This window comes from Balaenoptera musculus, chromosome 6, assembly GCF_009873245.2.
Source record: "Balaenoptera musculus isolate JJ_BM4_2016_0621 chromosome 6, mBalMus1.pri.v3, whole genome shotgun sequence".
Classification (NCBI taxonomy): domain Eukaryota; kingdom Metazoa; phylum Chordata; class Mammalia; order Artiodactyla; family Balaenopteridae; genus Balaenoptera; species Balaenoptera musculus.
Window position 1 is genome coordinate 64,599,530 of NC_045790.1, and position 25,287 is coordinate 64,624,816.

The following is a 25,287-nucleotide window of genomic DNA, read 5'->3' on the forward strand; positions in this document are numbered from 1 at the left end:
CTGGCCTTCTCTGAGGTCAGACAGTAGCCTTGAATGCAGTCGGTGTGATATCACTCCCCAAAGTCATAATCAGGAAATGCGGGAACAATCTGTTTCTCCCACAAGGCAATCATGACAGGCTATTTTAAACGTCAAACACAAACCTGGCGCCAGGAAAGCAAACAACCCCTTCACTTGTGTACCTGCCTTGAGCCCGGAGCCATGTCTACTTGTGAGACAAAACCAGCAGGTGGAGAAGAGCTGACCTTCCTTTCCGACCGCAAATCCCCGCCTCCTCGTGTATTCACTTCTGCTTTTGATAAGTGTAGCTACTACAGTGCTTCCCTTAAGTGAGACAGGGATTTTATTTATTTGGGGGGAGCGGGGGGAGTGCTGCAGTTCCAGGGCTGAACTTTTAGCTCGCTATAAAGTTAATGTGCTCTTCAGTGTTCATTCCAGGCAAGACTGCGGGGCTACGTATTTTCTGCCACCCCCAAAAGGCCATTATCTGTAATTGCCCATTACCATGCATAATTATTTCTCCTAGCTTGGTCTATGACCTCCAGGCCTGCACGCTGTTACAGCTAACTGCTCCCTCTTACCAAATTTGTGAAGGAAGCTTTACTGACCTTTAGTACTTTGCATGGTATACTCCAAAGATTAGAACGGGTTACAGGCAAACTTACCTCGAATCGGGAATATTTCAGATCTCCTCCAGATGTACCTTTCCCATCTCTATGGAGTTTTCCCTCCCCTCAAATAACAAGAAAATAAAGCACAATCAACTCTCCATTATGTGAGGGCTGATAACCCAAACTGGGAATTATCTGGAGCCCTTTATCCTCCCTTTTCTTGGATTTGGCTGTTTAACTATATCATGCTTTTTAAAGACTGCTACTGGCAGAAGGTGGAGATAGGAGAGGGAAGAGAGAGAAAGGGTAAAACTTACAAAAATTTAAAACTTTTAAATTCAATATATATGCTCCCACTTTTAGTGTTTTTTGAGTGGGAGGAGGAACTGTGTTCAAATCAGTTATTAAGATGAGATTTCGGGATTCCAGGTGCATTGGAAATACTAATTCTAGAACTGACATTTGGTGACATAGCCCAAAGTGTCCCCTTACATTTACCTCACTTTTCAACATTAGCAGGGAAAGAGGAGAGGGGCCGGGGATTGCTAGCTATACACGCAGATTGCCGAAATGCTTAGCCATCCGCTGGCATTTCTGTGTCTTCTCTGCTGCACCAGTCAGGTGTGAGGGTGGGAGATGTACCTCTAAGCTGTTATAATGTCCACACACAAAAAGCTGGGAATGAAACCACCCCATTTTTGTGTAGTCACTAACTACCACTGCACCCAAGACCGCCCACCAGAATCTCCTCGATGGGTAACACCCTTCACGTGTGCCATCTTGATTTCCCTCTGCCTTCCTTCCTTTTGAGTAAAGCTCCTCTGAAATGAAAAGAAGTCGATTCTAAAAATAATCACTTGTCCAACCTTTCAATCATCATTTTTACCAAAGTCAGGCAGGGGAAACGACAGAGAATTAAACCTAGCAGTTTTCACCAAATCCGACAGCAGGGAAAGCCTAGGAAGTAATGTTATCCCTTGTTTCGATACCTGGAGAAGTTCAGGTGGTAAATCTAAGGATGTGTGTGCAATTGGCAGCAGAACCCTGTCTGAGACCTCACACCTCACCACCAAGCTGTGTCATTAAGGGTAAAGGAAGCTGCTTAAATGTGGCCAATGAACAGCTTAAGTTAAAAGACATCTGTTCCTACTGATGATTTCCTGGAGAAGAATATAAATGACTACTAACTATTCATGTGCTGGCGTGGAGGTGAATCAAACACTAAGGTCAAGACAGTTCTCAGACTCCAACGACAGAGACCAGGACGGGAGATGACATTTCCATTGGGAGATGTCTGGCAGGGCAGGGGCTGTAAGCTGTGATTTGGTCCAAAGGCACACCATACAGTCCCAAAGCCCTTAACTTGTGGCTCTTCTGACTCATCCTTGAAGCAGCTCGCTCCAACCCTGGGTCTTGGTTTAGCTCTGCAACTGTGGCCTTGTTGCCAGCTGCTGCCAAAACAACCGTGTTGTGCTGTTCTCAAAGCGTGTACACAAGTCACTACATACCAGGTGAGGTGATCGCCTCCAAGCTTTGTTTTCTCTTCACAGCTAACTGCTCCACCAAACATGTCACCAACCACAGGGACAGGAAAGCACAGCAAAAAATGTCACACTTGTGATAACTCCTGCCTCCCAATGTAGGGCCAGAACCCGAATTCCCAGCCTCCGTGCAGTCAAGGCCCAGGCATGTGAAAAAAGTGCTGCCAATGAGGTCTCCCAAGTGAGACTTCAACTGCAACAATGCCCTTTCTTTTTGGCAGGGGCTAGAGCCAGAAACCTGTGGCTTTTTTAAAAAAAGATTGATTGATTGATTATTTATTTATTTTGGCTGCGCCGGGTCTTAGTTACAGCACACAGGATCTTTGTTGCGGCATATGGGATCTTTTAGTTGCAGCATGCAGACTTCTTCTTAGTTGTGGCATGCTTGTGGGATCTAGTTCCCTGACCAGGGATCGAACCCAGGCCCCCTGCACTGGGAGTGCAGACTCTTACCCACTGGACCACCAGGGAAGTCCCAAGAAACCTGTGGCTTCTGATAGTGGCAGAAGCAACAGCTGCAAGGCCCTGAAGGCTCTGACAACTTGGGATACACACATGTACATGCAGACACACATGCATATACATACATACACATACACACACACACAGAGAGATATCTGTATCTACATATCAATCAACACCCTAACCACAAAGAAAGTTGTATCTTAACTGAAAGAAATGACTACCAAGAGCCAATCTGGGCCTGTCAACCAAAATGTTATCATGGCGACTAAGAAACAGCATGACGGAAGCTGTATCAGTGGCCAACTTCTTACAACTACAGTCACAGCTGCATCATGTGCATCTTTATCTTCCTCATCCAGTGGCCCGTGTCATGCAGATTTTGTCCATCGGGTCTCTGGAAATCTAACATGCTCTCAGAAACTCCATTCCACAGAAAGGTCACCAGTATTAAGAACTGTTTGGCAATTCTCCGAGTAAACACAGAACCTAGGGACATCTCTGCATGGGTACAGCCTGTGGCACAGAGTGGGGGGACTACATAAACTCTAAACCACGGGGCCCGTACCTGTGACAAAGGAGCCGGCCACCTCTGTGGGCAGCACTGGGTATCACCTGTGTCTGCATCAACCACCAGCCTCACCCGTGCCTCTCAAGATTTCTTCCATCACAGAAACAACACTGGACTGACAAGTCAGAGAATGAAGATTTTTTTTTTTTAATCAACAATAAAGCAAGAGTACTTATCTGAACACCACCAACAAAAAAGCATATACTCCCACGAACGCACAAGTTTTAAGATGAAGTTGTCTGTCCCCACTCTGCACACCCAGAAAGGAAACAACAACATAGGCAGAGCCTGGAGACTCAGCTGGGGGTTCTCTTCCATCTCTGGACTAGACCCAGCCCAGAAGTGGTAGTAAAGTTGACCTTCTGAGCAGAGACTACAGTGCTGTGACGAAAAGGATTTCAGAGCTGAAGAACTGAGCTTACTGAAAAGATAACTGCGGATGATGTCACAGGAAGGACTCACCAAAAAGTCAACCACGGAGCAGGTGACAGAGCTGTTCTTTCATACATGTTGAGCAGTCACAGCCCTTTGTCCTAGGAGGCCAACTTGTGAGGGAAAGCTCTCAAACACTCGACAAATTCATTCATTCATTCATTCTATATTAACTGGGTGCTCAACTGTTTAATTCCAAGGTAGGAAGAGTCATTGTTTCATGACATTACCATACAGAGGTGCCTTCAGGTTCAGCTGAGTCTGAAACTAGGAAGCCAACCAACGCCTCAGAATGTGTAGGACTTTATTTATTGCAAGTCAAAATACAGACAGACTGCAGACTTGCATTAATAGCTAAAATCAAACAAATATGTAGACACGGGGAAAAGACAATTAAACGGTACAACTGGAAATATGACACCCTAAGAAAAACTAAGAAAATAATAAGCAACAGATTATTAAATTCTCAGGGACTGAAAACATCAAAATAGGGAGGAGAAACAAAGTCACTGCAGATTAAATATGGAGAGTTTTAAGCCAATTATAAAAGATCAAAGAGAACAAGACAGGGGAGGAGTAGCCTTACAAGTAACCGAGATAGGAGACCTTGGGAGAAATATGACCAGGGTAAAACCATTACAGTTTACAGTGAAAGTAATGTAGGGATGACTCCAGAGAGAAATTCACTAGGGACCACTCCTGGGAGAACAGCACGGGGACAGAGAGCAAAAAGCTCTTTATTTTCAAAAGGCACACAACTCCGGAGGGAAGGTGCTCACTACAGAGAACAAGGACTAGGATAGGCCAGGTGAAGAGCGCAAACGAAAAATGCTAGTGGCTTGAGCCACGTTTTGGATCCCATACTGTCCACCTCTGGCTAGGAACCTTGGTGGGGTCTCCATTCCATGGCACTGTGGGCAAAAGGGAGAGGCAACAGTTGTGGAGTTAGTAGAAACTCACTTGACACTTTCTGTTTCACCCTCCAAAAATATCTGAGACTGCCCCCTTTGAATAAGGTCAACCTCCTGGAAAGTCCTAACTGTTACTAACTGTCCTAGATTTTAACCAAGAGGAGCAGAGCCAAGCAAAGAGCTGTGAATGCAAATGATGTTCACTTTTCACTGTAATACCTCATTTATTCCGCAGTTTACATAGACTTTTCAGTGGCTACCAATAATAACTCTACAAGGCTGAGACCCACAAAGAGGAGCTGGCTGTGGCTTAGAAAGCTGCCCTGCACACAGAGGAACACGGTAGGAGCTGGACTCCTAAGTAAACCCAGGTCTTCTCAGTCCAGGTCCGGTGTCTTCTTGCAATGACAGGAAAAACCCAGACACCTAGCTCTTCACCTAGATTCTGAGTAGCTAATTCTGTGTATTTTGTTTTGTTTTTTAGTAATCATCAATACACTGGACGCTATAAAATATCAAAGTCAGAAAGCCAAGGGACGTGCACAACACGGCCAAGGAATCCCCGCTACAACTAGCATTTAAGATCAAGGGTAATGCCTGACTTACCAAATTTTCTTTCTTACAAGAGATTCAACAGATCACTATATAACTGTGAGGCTGGTTAAAGCCTACGGTATAACTGAAAATACAGAACGACAAAATGGAGTATATTAATAACATAGCACTTACTGATACTGAGAAAATATATCTCAAGGAAAGAAAAAAAAAGAGGAACTCTGGACATCAACTATTTTACTTACCTCTGTAACTGGATACAAACTGCTCACCTAGCTTAGTAACCTGGCTACCTAGTGGGTCCCAACTTACTATCATGACCAGAGTAATGGAGCCCAATACAGGGCATGAGCATGGGCTGTGAGTCACAGACTCGGGTTGGAATCCCAACTCCACCACTTAAAATACGTGTGATCTTAAGCATGTTATTAAACCTGCTTCCTTATAAGTGGAAAAATAGTTCCTATTTTACAGAGTTGTTGTAGAGATTAAATGAGAATATAAATAACAAAGCAGCTAAGACAATACCTGGCATGAGGCAGATACTCAGTAAATGAGAGCTAGCAGTATTGCAATCATTACCTCCTTTGAAAACATAATGCCAAAGAATTGGGAATTAAACTACACACACAGATGGCAAAGGATAAAGCACTGCCCGCTCTCCCCCTTCACACACAGGAATCACAAAACATTATTCACAATCGTGCGTGGATCCTCAGTTTGAGAAACACCCCTTATTCCTGCCACACTAGCTCCTGGCAATGCAAACTAATGTGAGAATTACATTTCTTTGCTTAATTACCCTTACTATACGCTCTGTTTCTTCAGTTCTACCCAATTCTCCCCTGCTCCTAGATGCAAGCTTTTGTTCCCTGTCAAACTCCTCTCCATTGCTGTAAATAATCTCTCTCCCTCTTTGTATATTACCTTTCAAATATTTATAGACTGTTATTCTCCTTCTCTCCAAGCCATACATCATTTTTGTTGCCCTTCCCCTAGATTCTCTCTAGTTTATCTACGTCTTTTAGAGAAAAACAAACCCCAGGTGCTTCATGATGAAAACAGCACACCCAAAGCTAACAGCCCTAAGCCAGTAAGGCCCCTTATTCAAAAGCCACCAGAAAATTCTTTGATGTGCTTCTTCCTCCTTTTCCCCTGTAACTCAATAATTCCATCTCTCAGATAAAAACGAGGGAGAGGGATAAGGGAGGTGACCACCAGCCTCACCCAGTGGAGGCCGGGGCTCCACGAGGCAGCAGCTCCCGGGGTAGGATGCCATGGGACAGCCACTGACACGCTCCAACTTGCTAATGAGGAATTCTGCACCATGCACATCGCTCCTGCTTGTTAATTCCTTCCCATCCACTGCATTCGATATGAAGGTATTAGAACTGTGTCCTTGTGACTCCCCTCCCCTCCCCCACCAGGTCTGGGCTGATGCGCCTCCTTCTTCATCCGACACGCAGGGCCCAAGGTCTCTAAATCGTGTGCCTTCTGTCCAAACTGTGAGGGGAACAAGATACAGACAGTGTGTTACCTGTTTTGCTGAAGGTAACTTCCTCATCTCAGAGTCCTGGGTATCTGTGTGGTTATCCAACACTCCCTACTCCCTTTAGAAAGGATAAGAGATGGCTAATACTAAAGACACATGTCAGTACAATTAATAAAACAAAAAGAAAAGCAAGGCCAAGAAAAGAAGGGGAAAGCTTACTCATACTCTGATGTGTGAGTGTTAAGATGTGCCTTGGAGATTCCTGGCTGTTGGAGTGTGGCCTGGGGTAGGGGAACTGTGACGGGTTATGTACTCCTTACCCAGAGACACAATTCTTATGTCAGGTAGCTTGATTTTTGAGGGGAAAAAAAAAAGGAATGAAACAAAAAAAAAACACCTAGTTTATGGCTATAGGGTAGATCATATCCAGACTCATTCCTCTGTTCCTCATTTTAGTATCTGAAACTTGAGTTTGATGGCATGTTTCTGTACTTCATCATGGTTTACAAAGAATTTTCACGTTAAAATCTTAGTTGAGCACCACACTGATTCTGCAAGATAAACTGAGCAGGCAATATTATTTTATCCATTTCACAAATGAGGAAATAGACACTCACAGAAATTAAGTGAACTGCTCAAAATCGGAGAGGTGATGAGTAACAGGCAGGTCTTTGGACTCTAGATCTTAGGTTCTTTCAGTGACATGGAGCTTCCTCCCCAGGCATAAAGTTAACCAGATAAAAGCAAAACTGGGCTTCCCTGGTGGTGCAGTGGTTGAGAATCTGCCTGCCAATGCAGGAGACACGGGTTCAAGCCCTGGTCTGGGAAGATCCCACATGCCGCGGAGCGACTAGGCCCGTGAGCCACAACTACTGAGCCTGTGCGTCTGGAGCCTGTGCTCCGCAACAAGAGAGGCCGCTATAGTGAGAGGCCGGCGCACCGCGATGAAGAGTGGCCCCCACTTGCCGCAACTAGAGAAAGCCCTTGCACAGAAACGAAGACCCAACACAGCCAAAAATAAATGAATAAATAAATAAATAAAAATTTTTTTTTTAAAAAAAAGCAAAACTGTTTCCAGGTGTCTTCAATCTTCAAGACCTTTGATCAAGCTTCTACTATCACATACCATTCTCTCAGGGGGAAATTTGGCACTAATAAGACTGGTTGATCTGTTAACTAATCTGGCACCAATCTGGAAATCGGTACTAACAACTAACCCTCACGCTGGGGGAAGCACAACCCTGAACGTGTTCAACATCAACCAAAGAAGCAGTAGAATCATTTTGAAAAGGTTGATGGGTAACGTGCATTCTATCGATAATTTCATGTAACACTGGTAAGAATAAGATTAGTCTCTAGTACCCAGAATATCTGAATGGAGAGTGTATCCCATTCCTCAGCTGGCTTATCATATACCAAACAGTAATACTGGAACCTCTAGACCACAGCACCAGACATGAGTGTGAAATGGTTCAATCATTGAGGCCATTAGCTTAACTTGAGCTCTGCCCACGGTTATACTGGAATGAGGACAGAGGTTGGAAGAGTGTGCAGAACATGTCAGGTCCACTTGGCTCTGGTCTGCAGATGGGGGACCAGACGAGCCACAGGCTCCCCCGCCTGCCCACAGAGGACAGTGACCAGGGCCAGTCGTCGGGCTCCTGGCCTCTGCAGCCTGTCCCCAGCTAGTCTCAGCTAGTCTCCTGGCTTGAAATACCAAACAGTGGGGGGAAACTGCAGCTCATATCACAAAGGGCCAATCTCCACAGTAAATAAGGAACTTCAAGACAGGGGAGAGGGGATTCAATTAAAAAAATGAGCAAAAGACATACACAGATGGCTCATAGAAAAAACATAAATGGTCCTTTAACGTATGAAAAGATTTCAGTCTCACTAACAAAGGAAAAGGGGATTATAAACTATATCAACCGTATTTGTTTTCTATTGCTGTATGACAAATTGCCATAAATCTAGCGGCTTAAAATAACGTAAATGTATTATCTTACAGTTTTGTTGGCCCATCGTCTGCCCAGGTCTCTCCAGGCTAAAATCAAGGTGTTAACTGGGCAGAGGGCTGTTCCAAGCTTCTAGAGAACTCCTGAAATCTTTGCCTCAGCGCCCCCTTCCTCCATCTTTGAAGCCAGCAACAGTGGTCAAGTCTTTTTTCCAGCTTTGAAACTTCCCAGCATCTTCTGTTGTGACATCTCTGGGGCAGCTGGGAAAGGTTCTCCACGTCCAAGGATTCAGGCCATTAGAATGGGCCCACCTGGAATCCAGGATCACCTCCCCACCTCCAGATCCCTGACTTCATCACATCTGCAAAGTCCCTTTTGCCACGAAGGTAACACCTTCACAGGCCCCAGGAGCCAGGGTGTAGCCCTCTCTGGGGGCCATTGTTCTGCTGACCGCACCCACGTACAGCGCTTTACCTTTCAGACTGGTAAAGCCCCCATGGCAACCTAGCACTGGCAATGCCATGGCAGCAGCTCTCTGGAGGAAGTGCCGTGGACACCATCTACCAAAATTACCTTAAAATAGACCTCCTGTCCTACCATTTCTTTCCGTCTCTACTGTCACCACCCCAGTGCAAGCAGCATCCTTCTGCCTGCGCAACTGCACGGTCTTTGCTTTGCTCCCCCTTCAAACTACACTCCGCACAGCAGCAGAGACCTTTGAAGAGAGTAAATCAGATCACAGCATTCGCTGCTTCAACACTCCAATGACTTCCCGTCTCACTCACCATAAAATTCCAACTCCTTCCCTGGCCTGCAAGGCAGCAAGTCGCAGCCCCCAGTGATGTCACCCTTGCTCACAGCACCGATCACACTGGTCTGCTTCCTGCTCTAAGCGCTGTCTCACCTTGCTGCGCCTCCTGCCTGGAAGGCTCTTCCCCCAGACCTTGACTGCAATGGTTCATTGTCCCTTGGGACTAGCTCGGATTTCATCTCCTTAGAGAGGCCCTCTTTCCCTAACCACCATGTCGACAGCCGCGACCCCTCCAGACACACGTATCTTATCACTCTGTCTCCACAGTGCTCACTTTCTGAAAGCATCTTGCTCACTCACTGCTGTACCTGATTATCCACTGTCTCCCCTGTTGGACCTGTAAGATCCACGAGACAGACGTTTTAGGCACTGCTGTATACGTCATGCCTGGAAAAGGGTCTGACCCAATGCAGTCACACAACGAATAATTGTTGAATAAACGAAAAATAAAATAGAAACACAGATGGAAGAAAGGGAAAAAGGGAGGGAGGGACTCTGGCCCAGACAGCAGACTCACCAGCAAAGATGAATGCAACTCAGTTCAGCAAACAGTTATTAGTGTTTGATGAATCCAATCTGCCTCCCTGAATTAATGTATATACTGTATTTTAGATAAACCCCCCAACCTCAGGATCAGAGTTAAAGGGTGATGTAAAAATAGGGAGTAGTTTTATAAGTGCTGAGATCAACACCGAGAGTCAGCTGTTAGTACACACTGGACTGAGCTGACATTGGGTGGCTGAAGGAATTTCCGAGAACTCTCACTGCCCATAAACATCAGAAAATGTGCTGTTACTAGAATACTGAATCAGTATTTTCTTCTGACAACAAACCAGCTGTTTATAGTCTACTTTAAGAGTTTCTTGTGCATTTTTTTCTGAAATGCATGCTCAGTGGTACTGTACACTAAGACTGGGTTAGTGATTGTGAAGTCTACTAACAGACATAAGAGACCAGAGGAAACTGGGTTTGCAATGTAATTTGGGAGCAATATGTATGTGAATTTTCTTAGGGGAATTTTTTTATAAGTTGAAAAGTAAGACACCTTGAGGCTGAGACAGAAATTCAGACCTGCACTTACAGAGTTGCTTGTGACCAAGGCAAAAGGAACCCTGGCAAGTCAAGAACCAGTGAGACAGCAGCCAGAGCCCCAGGGGGCCCAGAGGTACCCACCCTCACTCCGCTCCCTTGGCTTCATGGCACAACACAGAGCACCCCTAGGCTCAGAGTACAGATCACCTGGCAGAGGTACAGAATTCACAGTATCCCACATCAGGTGGCAGCTGGCCTTACCCTGGGCCCCCTTCCCTACTAACCTCAGACCTTTAAGCAACTTCAGAGTCCTCATTACCCCAGAGGCACAAATTAGACTAGCCTATAGAACAAAGAGAGAAGTCAGCAATGAAGCAAAAATTGCGGGCCTGGGGGAAGAAGTAAGAGGAAAAAAACAGATGTTGACGAGATAAAAGGAATCATCTCATGTGAGTCTACAGGTGATTCCAAATGCCAAGAAAGGCGGATTAGCAGAAGAGGCTGTCCTTAGCCAAAAGTTAATGAGAGGGAGAGAACGGGGAGTTATCACTCAGTGGGTTTAGTGTTTCAGTTTGGGAAGATGAAACAAGTCCCAGAGATGGATGGTGGTGATGGTTGAACAACACTGTGAAGGTACTTAATGCCACTGAACTGCGCACTTAAAAACGGTTAAAATGGTCCATTTTATGTTAGGCATATTTTACCACAATAAAATCTTTTAAAAATAAGATCGCTAATAAAACAACAGATAGGACAGAAGGGCATCCACGAGATCCAAAGAGTAGTGGGTGGCTGAGGGGGTGGTCAACGGACAGGATCCCTGAACCAGCAGATAACCAGGAACCCAAGGGTCAAGGACTCCAGGGGACACAGTGGAGCAGGTAAGAGAAACTGATGACACAGATGAGCCTTCTGACATTCCAAAAGTTTCCTACGGCAGCAAACACAAGGCTGTACAGCACTACAGTGATACCTAGTGTCACCCACCACCTAAAAAAGTTTTCCAATGCTATGAATAACTATGGCAGTAAATTCTGAGATAGTCTATGAACTACCCTCTTCCAACTGGCAACGTGAAGAACAGCTGTCTATTCTCATCAGCTCTCGGGTTTTCTCTTCTACTTTCCACAGGAGTGATGGCAGTTTTCCATTTTCAGAAATCCAAAGATAAAAATTATTCTTGCCAAGTTTCTAGGGCAAGAGAATTCCTTCTCCCTTGTTCTGAGGAAATGCTTGTCACCCAAGGTCTAAAAAGTTGCTTAAGCCCTTCAGAAACAAACCAATGTTTTCTACGGGCCAATAACACAACAAAGAAAATCTGTCACCAGGTCCCTCTATGGTTTAATTCCTCAAACACTATTCCTTTCACTACAAAGTATATGTGATAATGAAGGAAAAGAGGAAATTTTTAAAAGACTGAATATTAACATATTTCTAGTGATAATAAAATGCAAACCTAGAAAATCCTCCATGATCTAAACTTCTGGTCATCAAAGAGACACTGACTGGGTTTTACATCTTTAGTGTTTGCCAGGATGAAGGCATCTTATTGTTCACTTTTTAAAAACTTCACAGGATGAAGGTATCTTACCTTTTAATTCTAAAAAATTTCAGTACGAATCTTCTGGAGCCCTCACACACTGCTGGTGGGAATGTAGTAAAATAGTGCAGCCTCTTTGGAAAATACTGTGACAGGTCCTCAAAAGGTTAAACATAGTGTTACTGTATGACTCAGCAATTCCACTCTTTAATATATACCCAAGAGAATAAAACATATATTCATATAAAAATTGGTACCAAAATGTGACGGAAGCATTACTCATAATAGCCAAAAAGCATAAGCAACCCAAAAGTCCATCATCTGAAAAAAACCAAAATATGATTTATCCATATAATGGAATATTATTTAGTTTTAAAAAAGGAATAATAAATACATACTACAACAGGGGTAAACCTTGCAAACCTGAGGCTAAGTTAAAGAGGTCGCCTATGACCCCAGTGTGGGAGCAGATGGAGGGTGACTACTAATGGTACAGAGTTTCTTTTAGGAGGAGATAAAAATGTTCCACAACTAGATTCCAGGGACGGTGGCACAGCTCTGTGAATTTACCAGAAAACACTGAATTGTACACTTTAAGTAGATGAAGTATATAGTATATGAATTTCACCTTAGGCTGTTAAACTACATTTGAATTTTTAGTCATTTAAAAAATTCAGATACATTTAAAAAAAAATCACAAAAAATGCAGATTGAACATCAGTGATTTTACTCTGATATCTGCAGGTGGGTTCATGATCACTAACAGAGTGTTTTAAAACACAACTTCAAATTTAACCATCACTATTCATTTATTCAGCAAAGGTTTACTGACCACATGCTACAAAGCCAGGTACTGTACTATGCACATGAGTACATGATGAATAAAAAATGCAATCCCTGCCCTTAAGATTACACTTTCACAAAGCAGACAGAGGTGTAAACCAATCAAATGTTTCTTTGTCTTTTACATATGCTGTTATAAAATTAACTTGTTATTGTACAGCACAGGAAAATATAGCCATTATTTTGTAATAACTTTAAATGGAGTATAATCTATAAAAATATGTTGTACACCTGAAATTAATAATATTGTAAGTCAAGGGCTTCCCTGATGGCGCAGTGGTTAGGAAACTGCCTGCCAATGCAGGGGACACAGGTTCAAGCCCTGGTCCAGGAAGATCCCACACGCCACGGAGCAACTGGGCCCGTGAGCCACAATTACTGAGCCTGCGCTCTGGAGCCCAAGAGCCACAACTACTGAGCCTGTGTGCCACAACTACTGAAGCCTGCGTGCTTAGAGCCCGTGCTCCGCAACAAGAGAAGCCACTGCAATGAGAAGCCCGTGCACCGCAACGAAGAGTAGCCCCCGCTCGCCACAACTAGAGAAAGCCCGTGCACAGCAACGAAGACCCAAAGCAGCCAAAAATAAATAAATAAATAAATACATATATTGTAAGTCAACTATACTTCAATTAAAAAAAAATAATTTGTGACTTTAAACCCTGTATTTACCTTTTTTGGTGGGTCTAGATGTTTTCCAAATTGCCTTTCTAGCCAAGGTAGACCAGTAGGCTACTTCCTATGTACTTTGTCGTTTTAACTTCTTTACAGAAATACTGTCTACAGAGAATTTCTATCAGGTCGGTTAACTGCTATATTTGACACGTAAGCACAGACTTCCCTTGGAATAAATAAAATTGACTGAGACGCTATTTAAAACACTAGGCTATCAAAATGATCAGTACTATTAATCTTAAGTGTTTTCTTTCATTCAAGCCTCCAACTCTTGCTTCAGTTTAAGGAGATTTGTTTTGTTAAAAATCCTAGAAATTTCTTTGACTCTGAAAGTACAATTGGGGAATGCTTTTATCTGAAGGCCTTTTTAAACCTAATCTCCACATCCTCTATTCTACTTGAAATTGAGAGCTCTGTCTAAAATCAAATGGAGCTCATCTCATGTAAGTAGCCAGAATGCTCCAAATATCAACTCTCAAACTAACTTGGATAAAATGTTTTGGTGCTTCATTTGAAATGCTTCCTTCTGTACAACATGGAAAACTGCCAAGATAAAAACTGAAATATTTCAAATTTAAATAACTCCACAGAAGATTTTAGGGCAGCACAACTACTCTGTGTGCTACTATAATGATGGACACACGTCATCATTAATTTCTCTAAACTCACAGAATGTACAACGCCAACAGTTGAACCCTAATGTAAACTATGGACTCTGGGTGATTACGGTGTGTCCATGTGGGTCATCAATTGTAACAAATGTACCTCTGGCGGGGGATGCTGATAATGGGAGAGGTGTGCGTGTGTGCAGGCAGGGGGTGTATGGGAAATCTCCGTACCTTCCTCTCAATTTTGCTGTAAATCTGTAAGTTCTCCAATGAATAAAGTTTACTTTTAAGAAACTTAATTCAACACCTTCAATTGTTAGCTCCTCAGTCACATTTCTTACTGGTAAAAACTGCATGGGGACATTATTCCATTTTCAAACTACCACACTGCACGTTTGTAAAGCGTTTAAGCCCTTCGAAGGCACATAACCAGGACGGCGTGTGTGCCCTACCGGCATGAGCTCTCTCTCTGTGCTGAAGTGGAATTACTGCTAAAGAAGAGAAGTGAAGGAGGGGGTCCCGCCATTATCAGATGCAGACCTGGCTGACCCTTCCAACGGGGGAAAGGTGAGTGAAAGCAGGCCGTGGGCACTGGGGGGAGGCCTGAGATGGCAGGAGGCGGCTTGATGTGGAGGAGTGCGAACGTGAGTGTGTGTGGAAGCCCGGGGTGCTCCAGAAGGGAGGCCCCAGGAGATAACATTCAGGTTCTTACTTACAAAGGACACATATGCAGAACCGAATTCTCTACAATGCAGCCCTTCATCTAACAGCCCTGCACAGAAAAGGAGAGGCAGAGAACTATGCGGACCTCAGCGTGAGCACTGGATAAAATGGCATTCTACTTGCTGCATAGGAGGCTGAAGGAAAAGCAGAATATAAAATAAAACAAGGAGCCCAAATTTCAAAGAGGAGGAATGCCTATGAGATTTTTTAAGTCAGTTGATAACTTTCAAAATAAAAAATATATATCTAGGAAGCTAAAATTTAAAAAGTAAAACCACAGAAATAATGCTGAAGTTGCTATTAATTCACTGTCATTTATAACCGAAAGTGCTCACCCTTTTTCCAGGTGACCCAAAATGGCTGGGAAGAAACCATTTGCTAATCGATAGAGCACCTGTTAGCATATCTGATCCTGCCAGTATAAGAGACAGCAATGAATAGGGCATTTCTTCAAAAGGTTGTTCCTTCACAGTAACACCCGCAATCACAGATGAAAATAACAACAAAAATATTTTATACCCATTGTGGGAGGAATCGTCAGGCAGTGTTTTGATCCATCTTGGCCAATCTTTGGCTAAGGATCGTAGAGACTTTCTTCTAAGGTGTTGTCCTACTCAGAGGGATCAGCTCTCCAAGAGATCAAACAACAGCTTGGTAAACCCAATTTCCTTCACAGTGGCCTTAGAACTCGGCCAGTAATCTCAGCAATAATTCTCAGGCATTTCTCACTCTCACTTTTGGCACTTTCAGGAGCCAAAAGGAGATAACGAAGAAGCCTCAAGGACATAAACATCTGCTGGACTTCACTAAACCACTGCCCTTGCAGACACTCAACATCAGGTATGTGAAGGAGAAGGTGAGCAACCCGCCCCCGTGGAAGCCAGGTTGGTGGGCTGCACTATCCCATGACAACTGCTACAACCTCTCACGAGGTAACTGCGAATCCAAGCCTTCCACATCGATATAATGGAATACTAGGCCATTAAAAAACTCCAGTTTTAAATGAAAAAAATAAAAACTACACACGAGTGGGAACAATACACTCCCAATATGTTAAATATATAAATTACATATACACATACACACATATGAAAACGATAGACAGACACACAAGCTTGCACATGTAGCTTGTAATCAATCCTGGGATAACAAAGAGATTGGGATTGGATTGGAACATATTCGTTGAATGTGTTTTGTACTCTATAAATGTTTACCGTTTACCTGCATAAAGTTAAATGTTATTTTAAAGAAATCCTTATCTCTGGAAATTTAATACAAACTACATGTTTGTTAGCAGCACGCTATGCAGGAAGTTGGGCCCACTGTGCTGCATAAAACTTGAGGAACACTCTTTAGCCAATCTGTCTTGTCACTGCTTCTCTCTCTCTCCCCCTCTCTTCCCCCCTCCCTCCCGCCCCTTCACTGCCCTTTCTGTCTTTCTCCCTCTTTACATTACATAGTTTAATTCTACTGGCATTTCTGTTTTTCTCGTGTTCAAGTCCCAGCCCAGTCTGGAAGTTAATGATCCCAACTCAAGAGCTTTGGTGGAAGTCCTGAGTAATGACGATGGATGAGGCTCCTGCCCCACCAAGAAGAGCTGGCCCACCTTTCTTGGGCAGGCATAGCCTCCCCGCCCACACGTGAGCACAGGAGCGACACATACTGCTGGCTTCCACACTCCGCTCCCTTGGAGTGTTGGTTCAAGACTCCAAAATGACTCCAAGGTCTACCAGCTCCAGAAGCAACGAAGGGAATCTGGTCACATCCTCCTTGACCCTGAACCTTCTATCATGCTCCCCTGCTGCTTCTATTTGTAACTTTCCCTATCACCGCTCTGAAATGCCCTGCGAGAACTTCTTTGTCATTCTGAACTCCGTCTAGCCTGAAATCCTCCTCTAAGGCTTCGCTATCTTGGGGTATGCTATCAGACTCTGACACCCCTTCCACTGCGGTGCAATGCCGGACAGCAGGCTACACCAAGTTCACCTGTGGTTCCCTACCAGATGCCCAGCGTTGACATTTATCCATCACGGGCCTGTCCCTGTATTTCTCCCCGTGAAGACCAGTGGCTGCAACCTTCCATGCCAGCCAAGAATGGCGCTGCCCCTAACAGTGTTCCTATTTGCCCATCAGCCCTAAATCCCTTCTGAGAATTAAACCATAACCTCTAATCATAACTGTCCATTTTCCAAGGAAACACGGCAACTATTCCCACAGCCTCACTTCACAGGCAGGTGAAGAAATTCATGGGCTTTGGGACCAGACAGACCTAGGCTGAATCCCAGCTTAATTCAGCTTTATTCTGGGGCAGTTTCCTTACCACTGGCTTCCTTATCTGTAAATAGGAATAATAATTCCTACTTTATAAGATGTGTGTGAACATCAAATGAGTTACTCCCCTCTTTACTCCTCTGGAACATCCCCTATCAGTCCCTCCAGCTGAATCCACCAGGTCTGCCCTGACCTGGTAGTATTTGGTAATTAACCTTACACACAGCTTAAAATCCCAAAGTGCAGGAATCATATTTCTGACAGATACACTCCTTCCTTCTTAAGAAAAGGAAAGTTTAGAAACTGCTGTAAATATATATTATGAGCAACTGAGCTAAAAAAAAAAAAGAAAATAATACCATTCCCTCTGTTAGCTACAGAATCTGTAGCCCCAGTAACACACACAGGGACAGATACACAAACACACCGACCTGCAGCAGAGATTACAAGTCTATATCTCACCTGCCTTCTTTGGTGCCCGCTAACCTTCTTCTTTATAATGGTCAAGGCTCCTAGAATCTTCAAAAGCCTCAAAGACCTCATCCCTCATTTTTGAGGAGAGGAAACAACAGGACCAGAGAGCTAAAGTGACTTGTCTAAAGTTGCACAGCTAGTTAATGACAGCTAGGCAGCTGACAACTTTAGCCCGGTGGTTAAGCGCAGCAAACTGAGTAACTCATGAAAAGCTTACTAAAGAGGAACCGCACTGCAAGGTTCCATTTCATGGAGGCTTAGAAGGCTCCAAAGATTCTGTGAACCTCGGCACATGTGTCTAATATGAAATATATGTCTTAATTTGCCAACAGGATGTCACAGATCTTTGTCTAGTGGATTTCTTAGAGCCCCTGCATTCTAGACCAGTGCCATTAAATAGAACTTTGTGAGAAATGGAAATGCACACTTTCCAATATGGCAGGCCTTAGCTATATATGTGCCTGTTGAGCACCTGAAATATGGTTAGTGCAACTGAGGAATGAAATGTTTTAATTTTATGTTTTATTGTGGTTAAAATACACGCAACATGAAATTTACCATCTTAACCATCTTTAAGTGCACAGTTCAGTGGTATTAACTACATTCATAATGTTGTGCAACCATCACCACCATCCATCTCCATAGCTCTTTCCATCTTGTAAAACTGAAACCCTATACTCATGAAACAATAACTCTCTACTCCCCCCTGCCCCCAGCCCCTGACAACCACCATTCTACCTTCTGTCTCTCTGATTTTGACTACTCTAAGTATAAGTGGAATCATACAGTATTTGTGTTTTTGTGACTGGCTTGTCTCACTTAGCGTAATGTCCTCAAGGTTCATCCACATTGTAGCATGTGTCAAAATTTCCCTCCTTTTCAAGGCTAAGTAATTTTTTACCACATTGTGCTTACCATTCATCTGTCAGTGGACACTTGAGTTGCTTCCACATTTTAGCTATTGTGAATAATGCTGCTATGAACATGGATATACAAATATCTCTTTAAGACGCTGTTTTCTATTCTTTTGGGTATGTACTCAGAAGTAGAATGGCTGGATCATGTGGTAATTCTATTTTTAATTTTTGAGAAACCACCATACTGTTTTCCATAGCAGCTGTACCATTTTACGTTCCTACCAGCTGTGCACAAAAGCTCCAATTTCCCCACATCCTCACCAATATTGTTATTGTCTGTTTCTTTGATAGTAGTCATCCTAATGGGTGTGAGGGGGTATCTCATTATAGTTTTGATTTGCATTTCTCTAATGACTAATGATATCAAGCATGTTTCCTTGGGCTTTTGACCATTTGTATATCTTCTTTCGATGAATATTTTAATTTTATTTCACTGTAATCAACTTAAATAGCCAAATGTGGCTAAGGGTTTCCATACTGGACAGTGCAGCTCTAGAATACCTAATTATTGAGGTAATTTGGAGACCCAGTGCAGTAAGCATAGTGAGCTCTGAAGACAGATGGACCAATTCAGACACTTGCTAGTTCTTCAGATGCAGCCAGTCACTTAAAATTTTTATACCTCAATTTTCCCATGGTATAAAATAGGATTAATACCTCCTTCTTCTAAGAATGAAATGAAATGAATCAGCATACGTGCAGCCCCTGGTAAAATCTTAGTACATGGGAGAGAATTTAAGCCAATGGACACGCCTTGCCTCAATTCCAGTATCCACTGATAGCTGACACATAGGATTCGGCTTTTTTAGACACTCTCCCCAAATAGATTGCAGTCCTTTCCAGAGAAATGGACTTTCATTCTAGGAAACAAGGATCTTTAGCTCCCACCAAGAGGACCCACAAATGGAAGGGGCTGACTGAGATGAAATCTGGACTCTCACTTCTCTGGCATTCTGTGATTCTGACTCTGTCCAGATTCAGCCTTGACAAACAACCAACAGAAAAGTGAAGCCGTCAAACTTCTGGTTTCAGAATTGAGGCCCACCTCCTTTGTGAGGCCGTCAAAAACAGACCTTCAGAAGGGAGGATCTTTTAAGAAACCTCTCAGCTCTGAATGTGCTTTGGGGCTCAGGACCATCCCGAGACTCTATGTCTTTCAGCCCTCCATCCCAGCCACAGGGTTACCTGGCGCTGACATGGTCGGGGTGCTGGCCGGTGGGGTCTGCGAGGTGCTGCTGCCCTCAGTCATCAGGCATGGGGTGCTGCTGTCGTTCTCCCTCTTGATGAGCAGCTCAGCCGCGCTGGGCAGCGGGATGGGGTGGCTGATGCCCAATTCCTCCTCCTGGGCCTGCTGCCGTCTCAGGGCCACCTGGAAGCACAGGGCAGTGGGTCACCCTCCAGCACCCCAGAGTCACTCAGTGCAGCTTTGCCAAAGCCACGGAAGCCCCACCCACCCCAGGGTGAATCCCTCCTTGCTTTTTAAAGCTACTTAGGTAACTCTGAGATGCAGCCAAAGCTGAGAAATGGTTTCGAGCCAGAGTCCCTGGCCCACAGTAAAAGCGCACAAAAAATGTCCCTTAAAGAAGTGAGTATGTAGAGTGGCGGGAAAGGCTGGATGAGGAGAAGCTGCAGAGTCAGCAGAGGCATTCAACATGAGTAGAAGCCAGCACTGACAGACTAGGAAGGAAGGAGAATGGGATCACTCACTCTTTCCTTCCACAGATGTGTCAAAGGCTGCTGTACTGGGAACAGCGACCAGCAAGATACAGTAAGGTTAGATTAGATCCCAAGGTACTCACTGTTTACAAGGAGAAGCAGGAAACAGGCAAACATGCAACTGCAACTCAAGACAAAACGTGGTAAACACCACAGGACAGGCATACACAGATCCTCCAGAAGAAACTCAGGCAGAAACGGCTTTAAGTGTAAGTATAAGCTGCAGGTGGTACTGGAACAGGGCCTTGAAGAATAGGATGAGTGGGGCTTGACGGGCAAGGATGAAGGGGCAGAACAACCCGGAATAAGGGAACAGGGTAGGCAGGGAAGGCAGGGGCTGCTCGGGAAACCTTGCAGAGCCCTGTTCTCTGTGGGGGAGGGAGCACATACAGAAGTAATGGGGAAAAGGGGGCTGGAATACGGCACTGGAGTCTCAGGAGAGAGAGGCTGGAGGTGGAGAGAAAGGGAGACAACATGTTCCATATTCCAGGCAGGAGGGAAGGAGATGCAAGTGGGGGCTGGAAAGGACCCAGCATACCTAAGACACTCCTCATGGTCCCTCTTCTTGTAAATAACATTGTTTAAGGTTGAAAAAAGAGGTGTCAGGAAAATAAATTCTATTTTGGCTTACTACAAATAACAAAAATGGAGACTTTCTGTTGAAACTGACCATTGGTAATAATGAAATGAGAAAGGGAAGCACCTGTACCTCAGAGGCCCAAATACAAGCCAAAAGTTGAAATCAAAATGGTAAACCAGAAACACAACTACAATTTACACATTGTCTTAGGAATACCGTAGTCCAAATTTAGAAAAATGATTAATTTGGAAGTAATTTTACTCATAACAAGAGGAGTCTTCAACTTTAAAAAATCCTTGAATAATCAATTAAGATTAAATAATTAAGCTTAATTCTTTAATTTTCTCTTACTAACCAAGAAGTTTAGAAACAGAATATTAAAGATTTGACCACATATTTTTTAAAAGAGTACCCATAAACTTGTGAAGTATGTCAATGCAAACTTATACCCTGGTTTACACGAATCCCATGCATGCACAAAACATACAGGGTATTACATAGTCCATAAACTTAAAACACCTTTACAAAGACCTCTCAAGCGTTCTTAGGAAGTGTTATTTAAATGGGGAAGGTGGGGCAATTGATTTAAAATGCAATTGTTTTAGAGTCAGATCTAAGATCAATTTCAAACTATTTTAGAATGCCTGTTACATGAATGTTAAAGGATTTCATTTAGCACAGCACAAGCCTGCTGGTGTGGAAAATAGTGAAATTTCATACTATAAAAGTAATCTTGAATTGCTTTTGTTTTTAACAAAGCAAACATCCTCCTTCCAAGTTAGTACGCCTACTAATACAGCTTATTCAAAATTAATGGCCCTACTTGGATATATATTTTTATTACATTTTGAGGACAATTCCCCTCCCAAGCATACTCTCCATACTAAATATTAAAGCCAACAGCTAAATGTTCAGAAAACTTTTCTACCTACAAATACAATTTAAATGTCCATAAGTATTTTTCAGTAAACTCATTGTGATGCATTTTAATGCTACACTCAGTGTATTCTTTTCATCCATTACAGATTAAGATAAAAATCTATAAAGAAACTCAGTAAAACAACCTATATTTCCATGAGTGCACTCGCAATCTGTGAAGCCAAAATATATCTAGTTTAAAACATTTCAAAATTGGATGTACATAAAAAGTATGATTTCTAAGCACTTGTGCACTCCTGTTCAAGGATCTTACCTAAATCATTTTCAGTGGGGGGTATTTACCCATTCCTAACCAAAAGCAGCACGTAGTAAACATTTCTTTGGTACCTTTTCATTTTAAATAACCTGTTTTAAAAGTATGAAACAACTTTTAGCGGGAAAGAATGTATATTATTCTCTTCTAAAACTCATTTTCGGATACCAACGACGTTAACTATTTCCGTGAAGGTGCTAAATTACTGCCCAGCTTAGGACGCTTTAAAAAACTAACACACTCCATGAACAAAACCTCAAATTCTTGCATTTACTCCTCTGCGTACATTTTAAAAAATTCTTAGCTGTGTTTTAAAACACACTCAAAGTAATGTGTACTTTAATAACTTCGGTGGAGACAGCAAATTTTAAAAGGCTAATGAAATTTCCGTAGTGCTCAAAATGGCTGAGACACTCAACCTGGATCCACCGGGGCGAATACGAAAAGTGCGCCAAGAGCACAACGAGGACCACGCCACGCTGGCGTCCGTTACAGCGCCTTTTCCAGAAAAACAAAGCCTCTCGACGCGTTATGCGGATAAGCAGCAGCCAGCCGGGTCTCCGCTTCGCCCTAACCAGTAGCCAGAGCGGGCACCCTCTCTAATATAAGCGCACCTCCCTGCTCGAGGCGGAGTCAAGGATCCCACTGAACCACGAGGGGGCAAACCCCCCAACTCTGCTCAGAGAGCGAGGTCAGAGATCCCGGGGACCCCCGAAGGCGCAAACCGCGAAACTCTCTGCCAGAAGCGGGGTCGAAGATCCCGGGGACCCTTCCCCAGCAGTGCGAACCCCGCAACTCTCAGCTCTGAAAGGGAAATCAGACATCCTGGGGAATCCTCGGGACCCCCGGGACCCCCGAGGGGGCGAACCCCACAACTCCTGCTGGAGGGAGGGGTCAAGGATCCGGAGCCGCCGAAGCAAACCCCGCACCTCCCTGCTCCGTCTGCGGGACCGGAGAGGAGTCCCGGCCCTCCGAGAGCGGCGTCCGCACGTGGCTGGGAGCCCGGGCCCCGAGCGCGCCGCGGCTCTCGGGAAGCACCGCCGCCTTCTTCCCGAACCCGCGCCTCGCGTGGCGCCCGCTTGGTCCGAGGGGCTTTACCCAAAAAGTTCCGGGCTGAACCCCGGTTCCGGGGCGCCCGCACTCACCTGCGCGGCCATCACGCGCTGTCTCTCTGCGATCAGGTTGCATTTCTTGCACTGGCACTCCCGCCACATGCAGAAGCGTTTGTGGCCCTTGAGCGGCGACGCGTAGCCGTGGTTCCTGCACCGCGCGCACTTGGGCAGCCGCGGGGACTTCTTGCTCGCGGCGGCGCCCATGCCCGACGCCCCCGAGCCTGAGCCGCCGCAGCCGCCGCTGCCCCCGGCGCCCGCGCCGCCCGTGGTCCCGAGCAGCGCCCCGGCCGCTTTGCCGAAGCCCCCGGCCGCTTTGCCGAAGCCCCCGGCCGCTTTGCCGAAGCCCCCGGCCTTGCCCTGCGGTGGTGCCCCAGGGGCGTGCGGGGCTTCCGACGGTGGCGAAGGCTTGCTGTATGCGTCGTCGTTGGGCATGGTGCCCCAAGGAGAAGCGCAGGGACTCTCCGGTGGCTGCAAGTGGAGCACCCAGCCGACGGCAAGGCTCCCGAGAAGGAGGCGCGGGAGGCGTACGCGCTGCAGCCGGAGGCGCAGCTGGAGTGGCGAGGTCGGGACTCGCAACGCCCAGAGTGGTGGGGGGTTGTGCCCGTTTTTTTTTTTTTTTTCCTTTTTGCGCGCGCGCGGCGCAGAACTTTTGGATACTTTTCAGAACGTTCCCGGGATTGCCTGGGCGGGAGAAGGCGCGAGGGAGCGCGGCCACGCCCACCGCCCCCCAATTCTAGGCACCGAGCTCCCGCTGCGTGCAAGCTTGCACGGGCTGCAAACACCGAGGGCATTGCTGCAGGGCTGCTGCAAGCGCACACCCGGAGCAGAGGTGCTCGGGGATTGTATGATCCCTGTACTCTCAGAGGTGCCCAGGCCGGGCTGCCCTACCACGCTGCACAGGGGAAGCTGGGCTTCCCAGCTCAAGAAGGTTGCTGTGCATCGCAGTCGTGCAGGCTGCGTGGAGGAGGGGCAGACCACCCTGTAGGATCCTCCAGCTCCCTTCCCCCCAGTGACGCCATTTTCCAAGCTCGATAGGGCAGACTTTGGCAGAAGCCAGCCAGAAAGTGGTTTCTTTCTCATTTAAGAGAATTAAGTATGAGGTGGAAGGCCTGAGAAAATTCTGTGCGCGTATATCAGCGAATAAGCTCCTCAGTGTGCGGGGGGTTAAGCGCGCCCCACATTGGGCCTTTCTGTTCTCCAGTTACCTCTTCCTGCACCTGTGCTTGTTTGCTCACAAAATTTCCACCCGCTGGCTCCAGATAACTTTAAAATCTGGTGTTCCAGTCCTTCTTGCTTCCTACTTCAGGGGCATACAGCTTCTTGCCTTTGAGGCAACTTCGCTTAGGACCTGCAGGCACTGGAAACTCGGTCTTCTAAAAACCTCTATTGGGGGTGGGGGTGGGATGTAGACATTTATCAGAATTCATTCCATACTTCAGATCTGTGCATTTTAATTATTCCTCCAAAAACCCAAATCCTCTTACAGCCTTCCCTGCACCTCCACCCCCCAACCATGTTTGTCTTCTCTCTTTGCACTTGCACGGCCAATCCAGCCCTAAGGCCTGCTGATCATTTCTTCCTACACACCCAAGTGTGCCGCTAAGGCCAACCCTTCTCACGTCTGAATCTCTGCAGTAGCGTCCAGCTGGTCTCACTGATTGTTAGTCTTCCAGTATATTCCATATTCCATGCACACGGCAGCTGGCCCCCTGCAGTGGCTTGGTATTGTTTTCCATGTGAAAAACAAAAGTTAAAGACCTGAGGCTGCATCTTAAAAGGACTTTGAATGATCTCCCTCTGCATTTCTCAGCCTCATATAGTTACTTACCAGCTTGGAGGAGCTCTTTGTTGACCTTTTACATACCTCTTTGCTCAGTGCCACGTCCCTAACCTTGCAATGGCCATTGTCCAGCCAAGGGGGCTGCCCTCACATCTCTCCCTCACTCCCCTTGCTTTTCCCCAGTGTACTCTGGTTCCAAATTCTTGGCCCCAACCCTAGGGGTTAGGTCCGCAAAGGATCCTGGCCACCCCACTCGGCTTCTCATCAAAATGGTTGCCCGTTGACCCTCTCTTTCAGCAGATTAGCATTTTCCGCACTGAAAATCCTCTAACCTGCCTTTCCCATTCTTATTCTGAGGCCCCTCTCACAGGCTCTTTCCCTCAGCCTGGATTTTCTCCATTAGTGTTCTCAGTCTGAAAATTATTTCCCAAAGAAGCTTCTAGCTTTTCACGATTCCTCATATCCTACCCATCAAGCCAGCGAAGC

At 45.2% G+C, this 25,287-nt stretch overlaps 1 protein-coding gene across 2 annotated transcripts in view; it reads right to left on the reverse strand.

Moving 5' to 3' along the window:
- Positions 1-23,453, reverse strand: part of DMRT1 (doublesex and mab-3 related transcription factor 1) — a 105,059-nt gene extending 81,606 nt beyond the window's left edge. Inside the window, exons 1-3 of one of the 2 annotated variants that reach the window (XM_036855761.1) lie at positions 23,373-23,453; positions 23,055-23,273; positions 19,599-19,790 (exon numbers count right to left, since the gene is read on the reverse strand). In XM_036855761.1, coding sequence (XP_036711656.1) covers positions 19,599-19,790; positions 23,055-23,273; positions 23,373-23,453 — 492 coding nt within the window. Of the gene's footprint in view, positions 1-19,598; positions 19,791-23,054 lie in introns of both variants that reach the window. The other variant, XM_036855760.1, reaches the window with a different exon arrangement.
- Between the last annotated feature and the right edge of the window lie 1,834 nt (positions 23,454-25,287).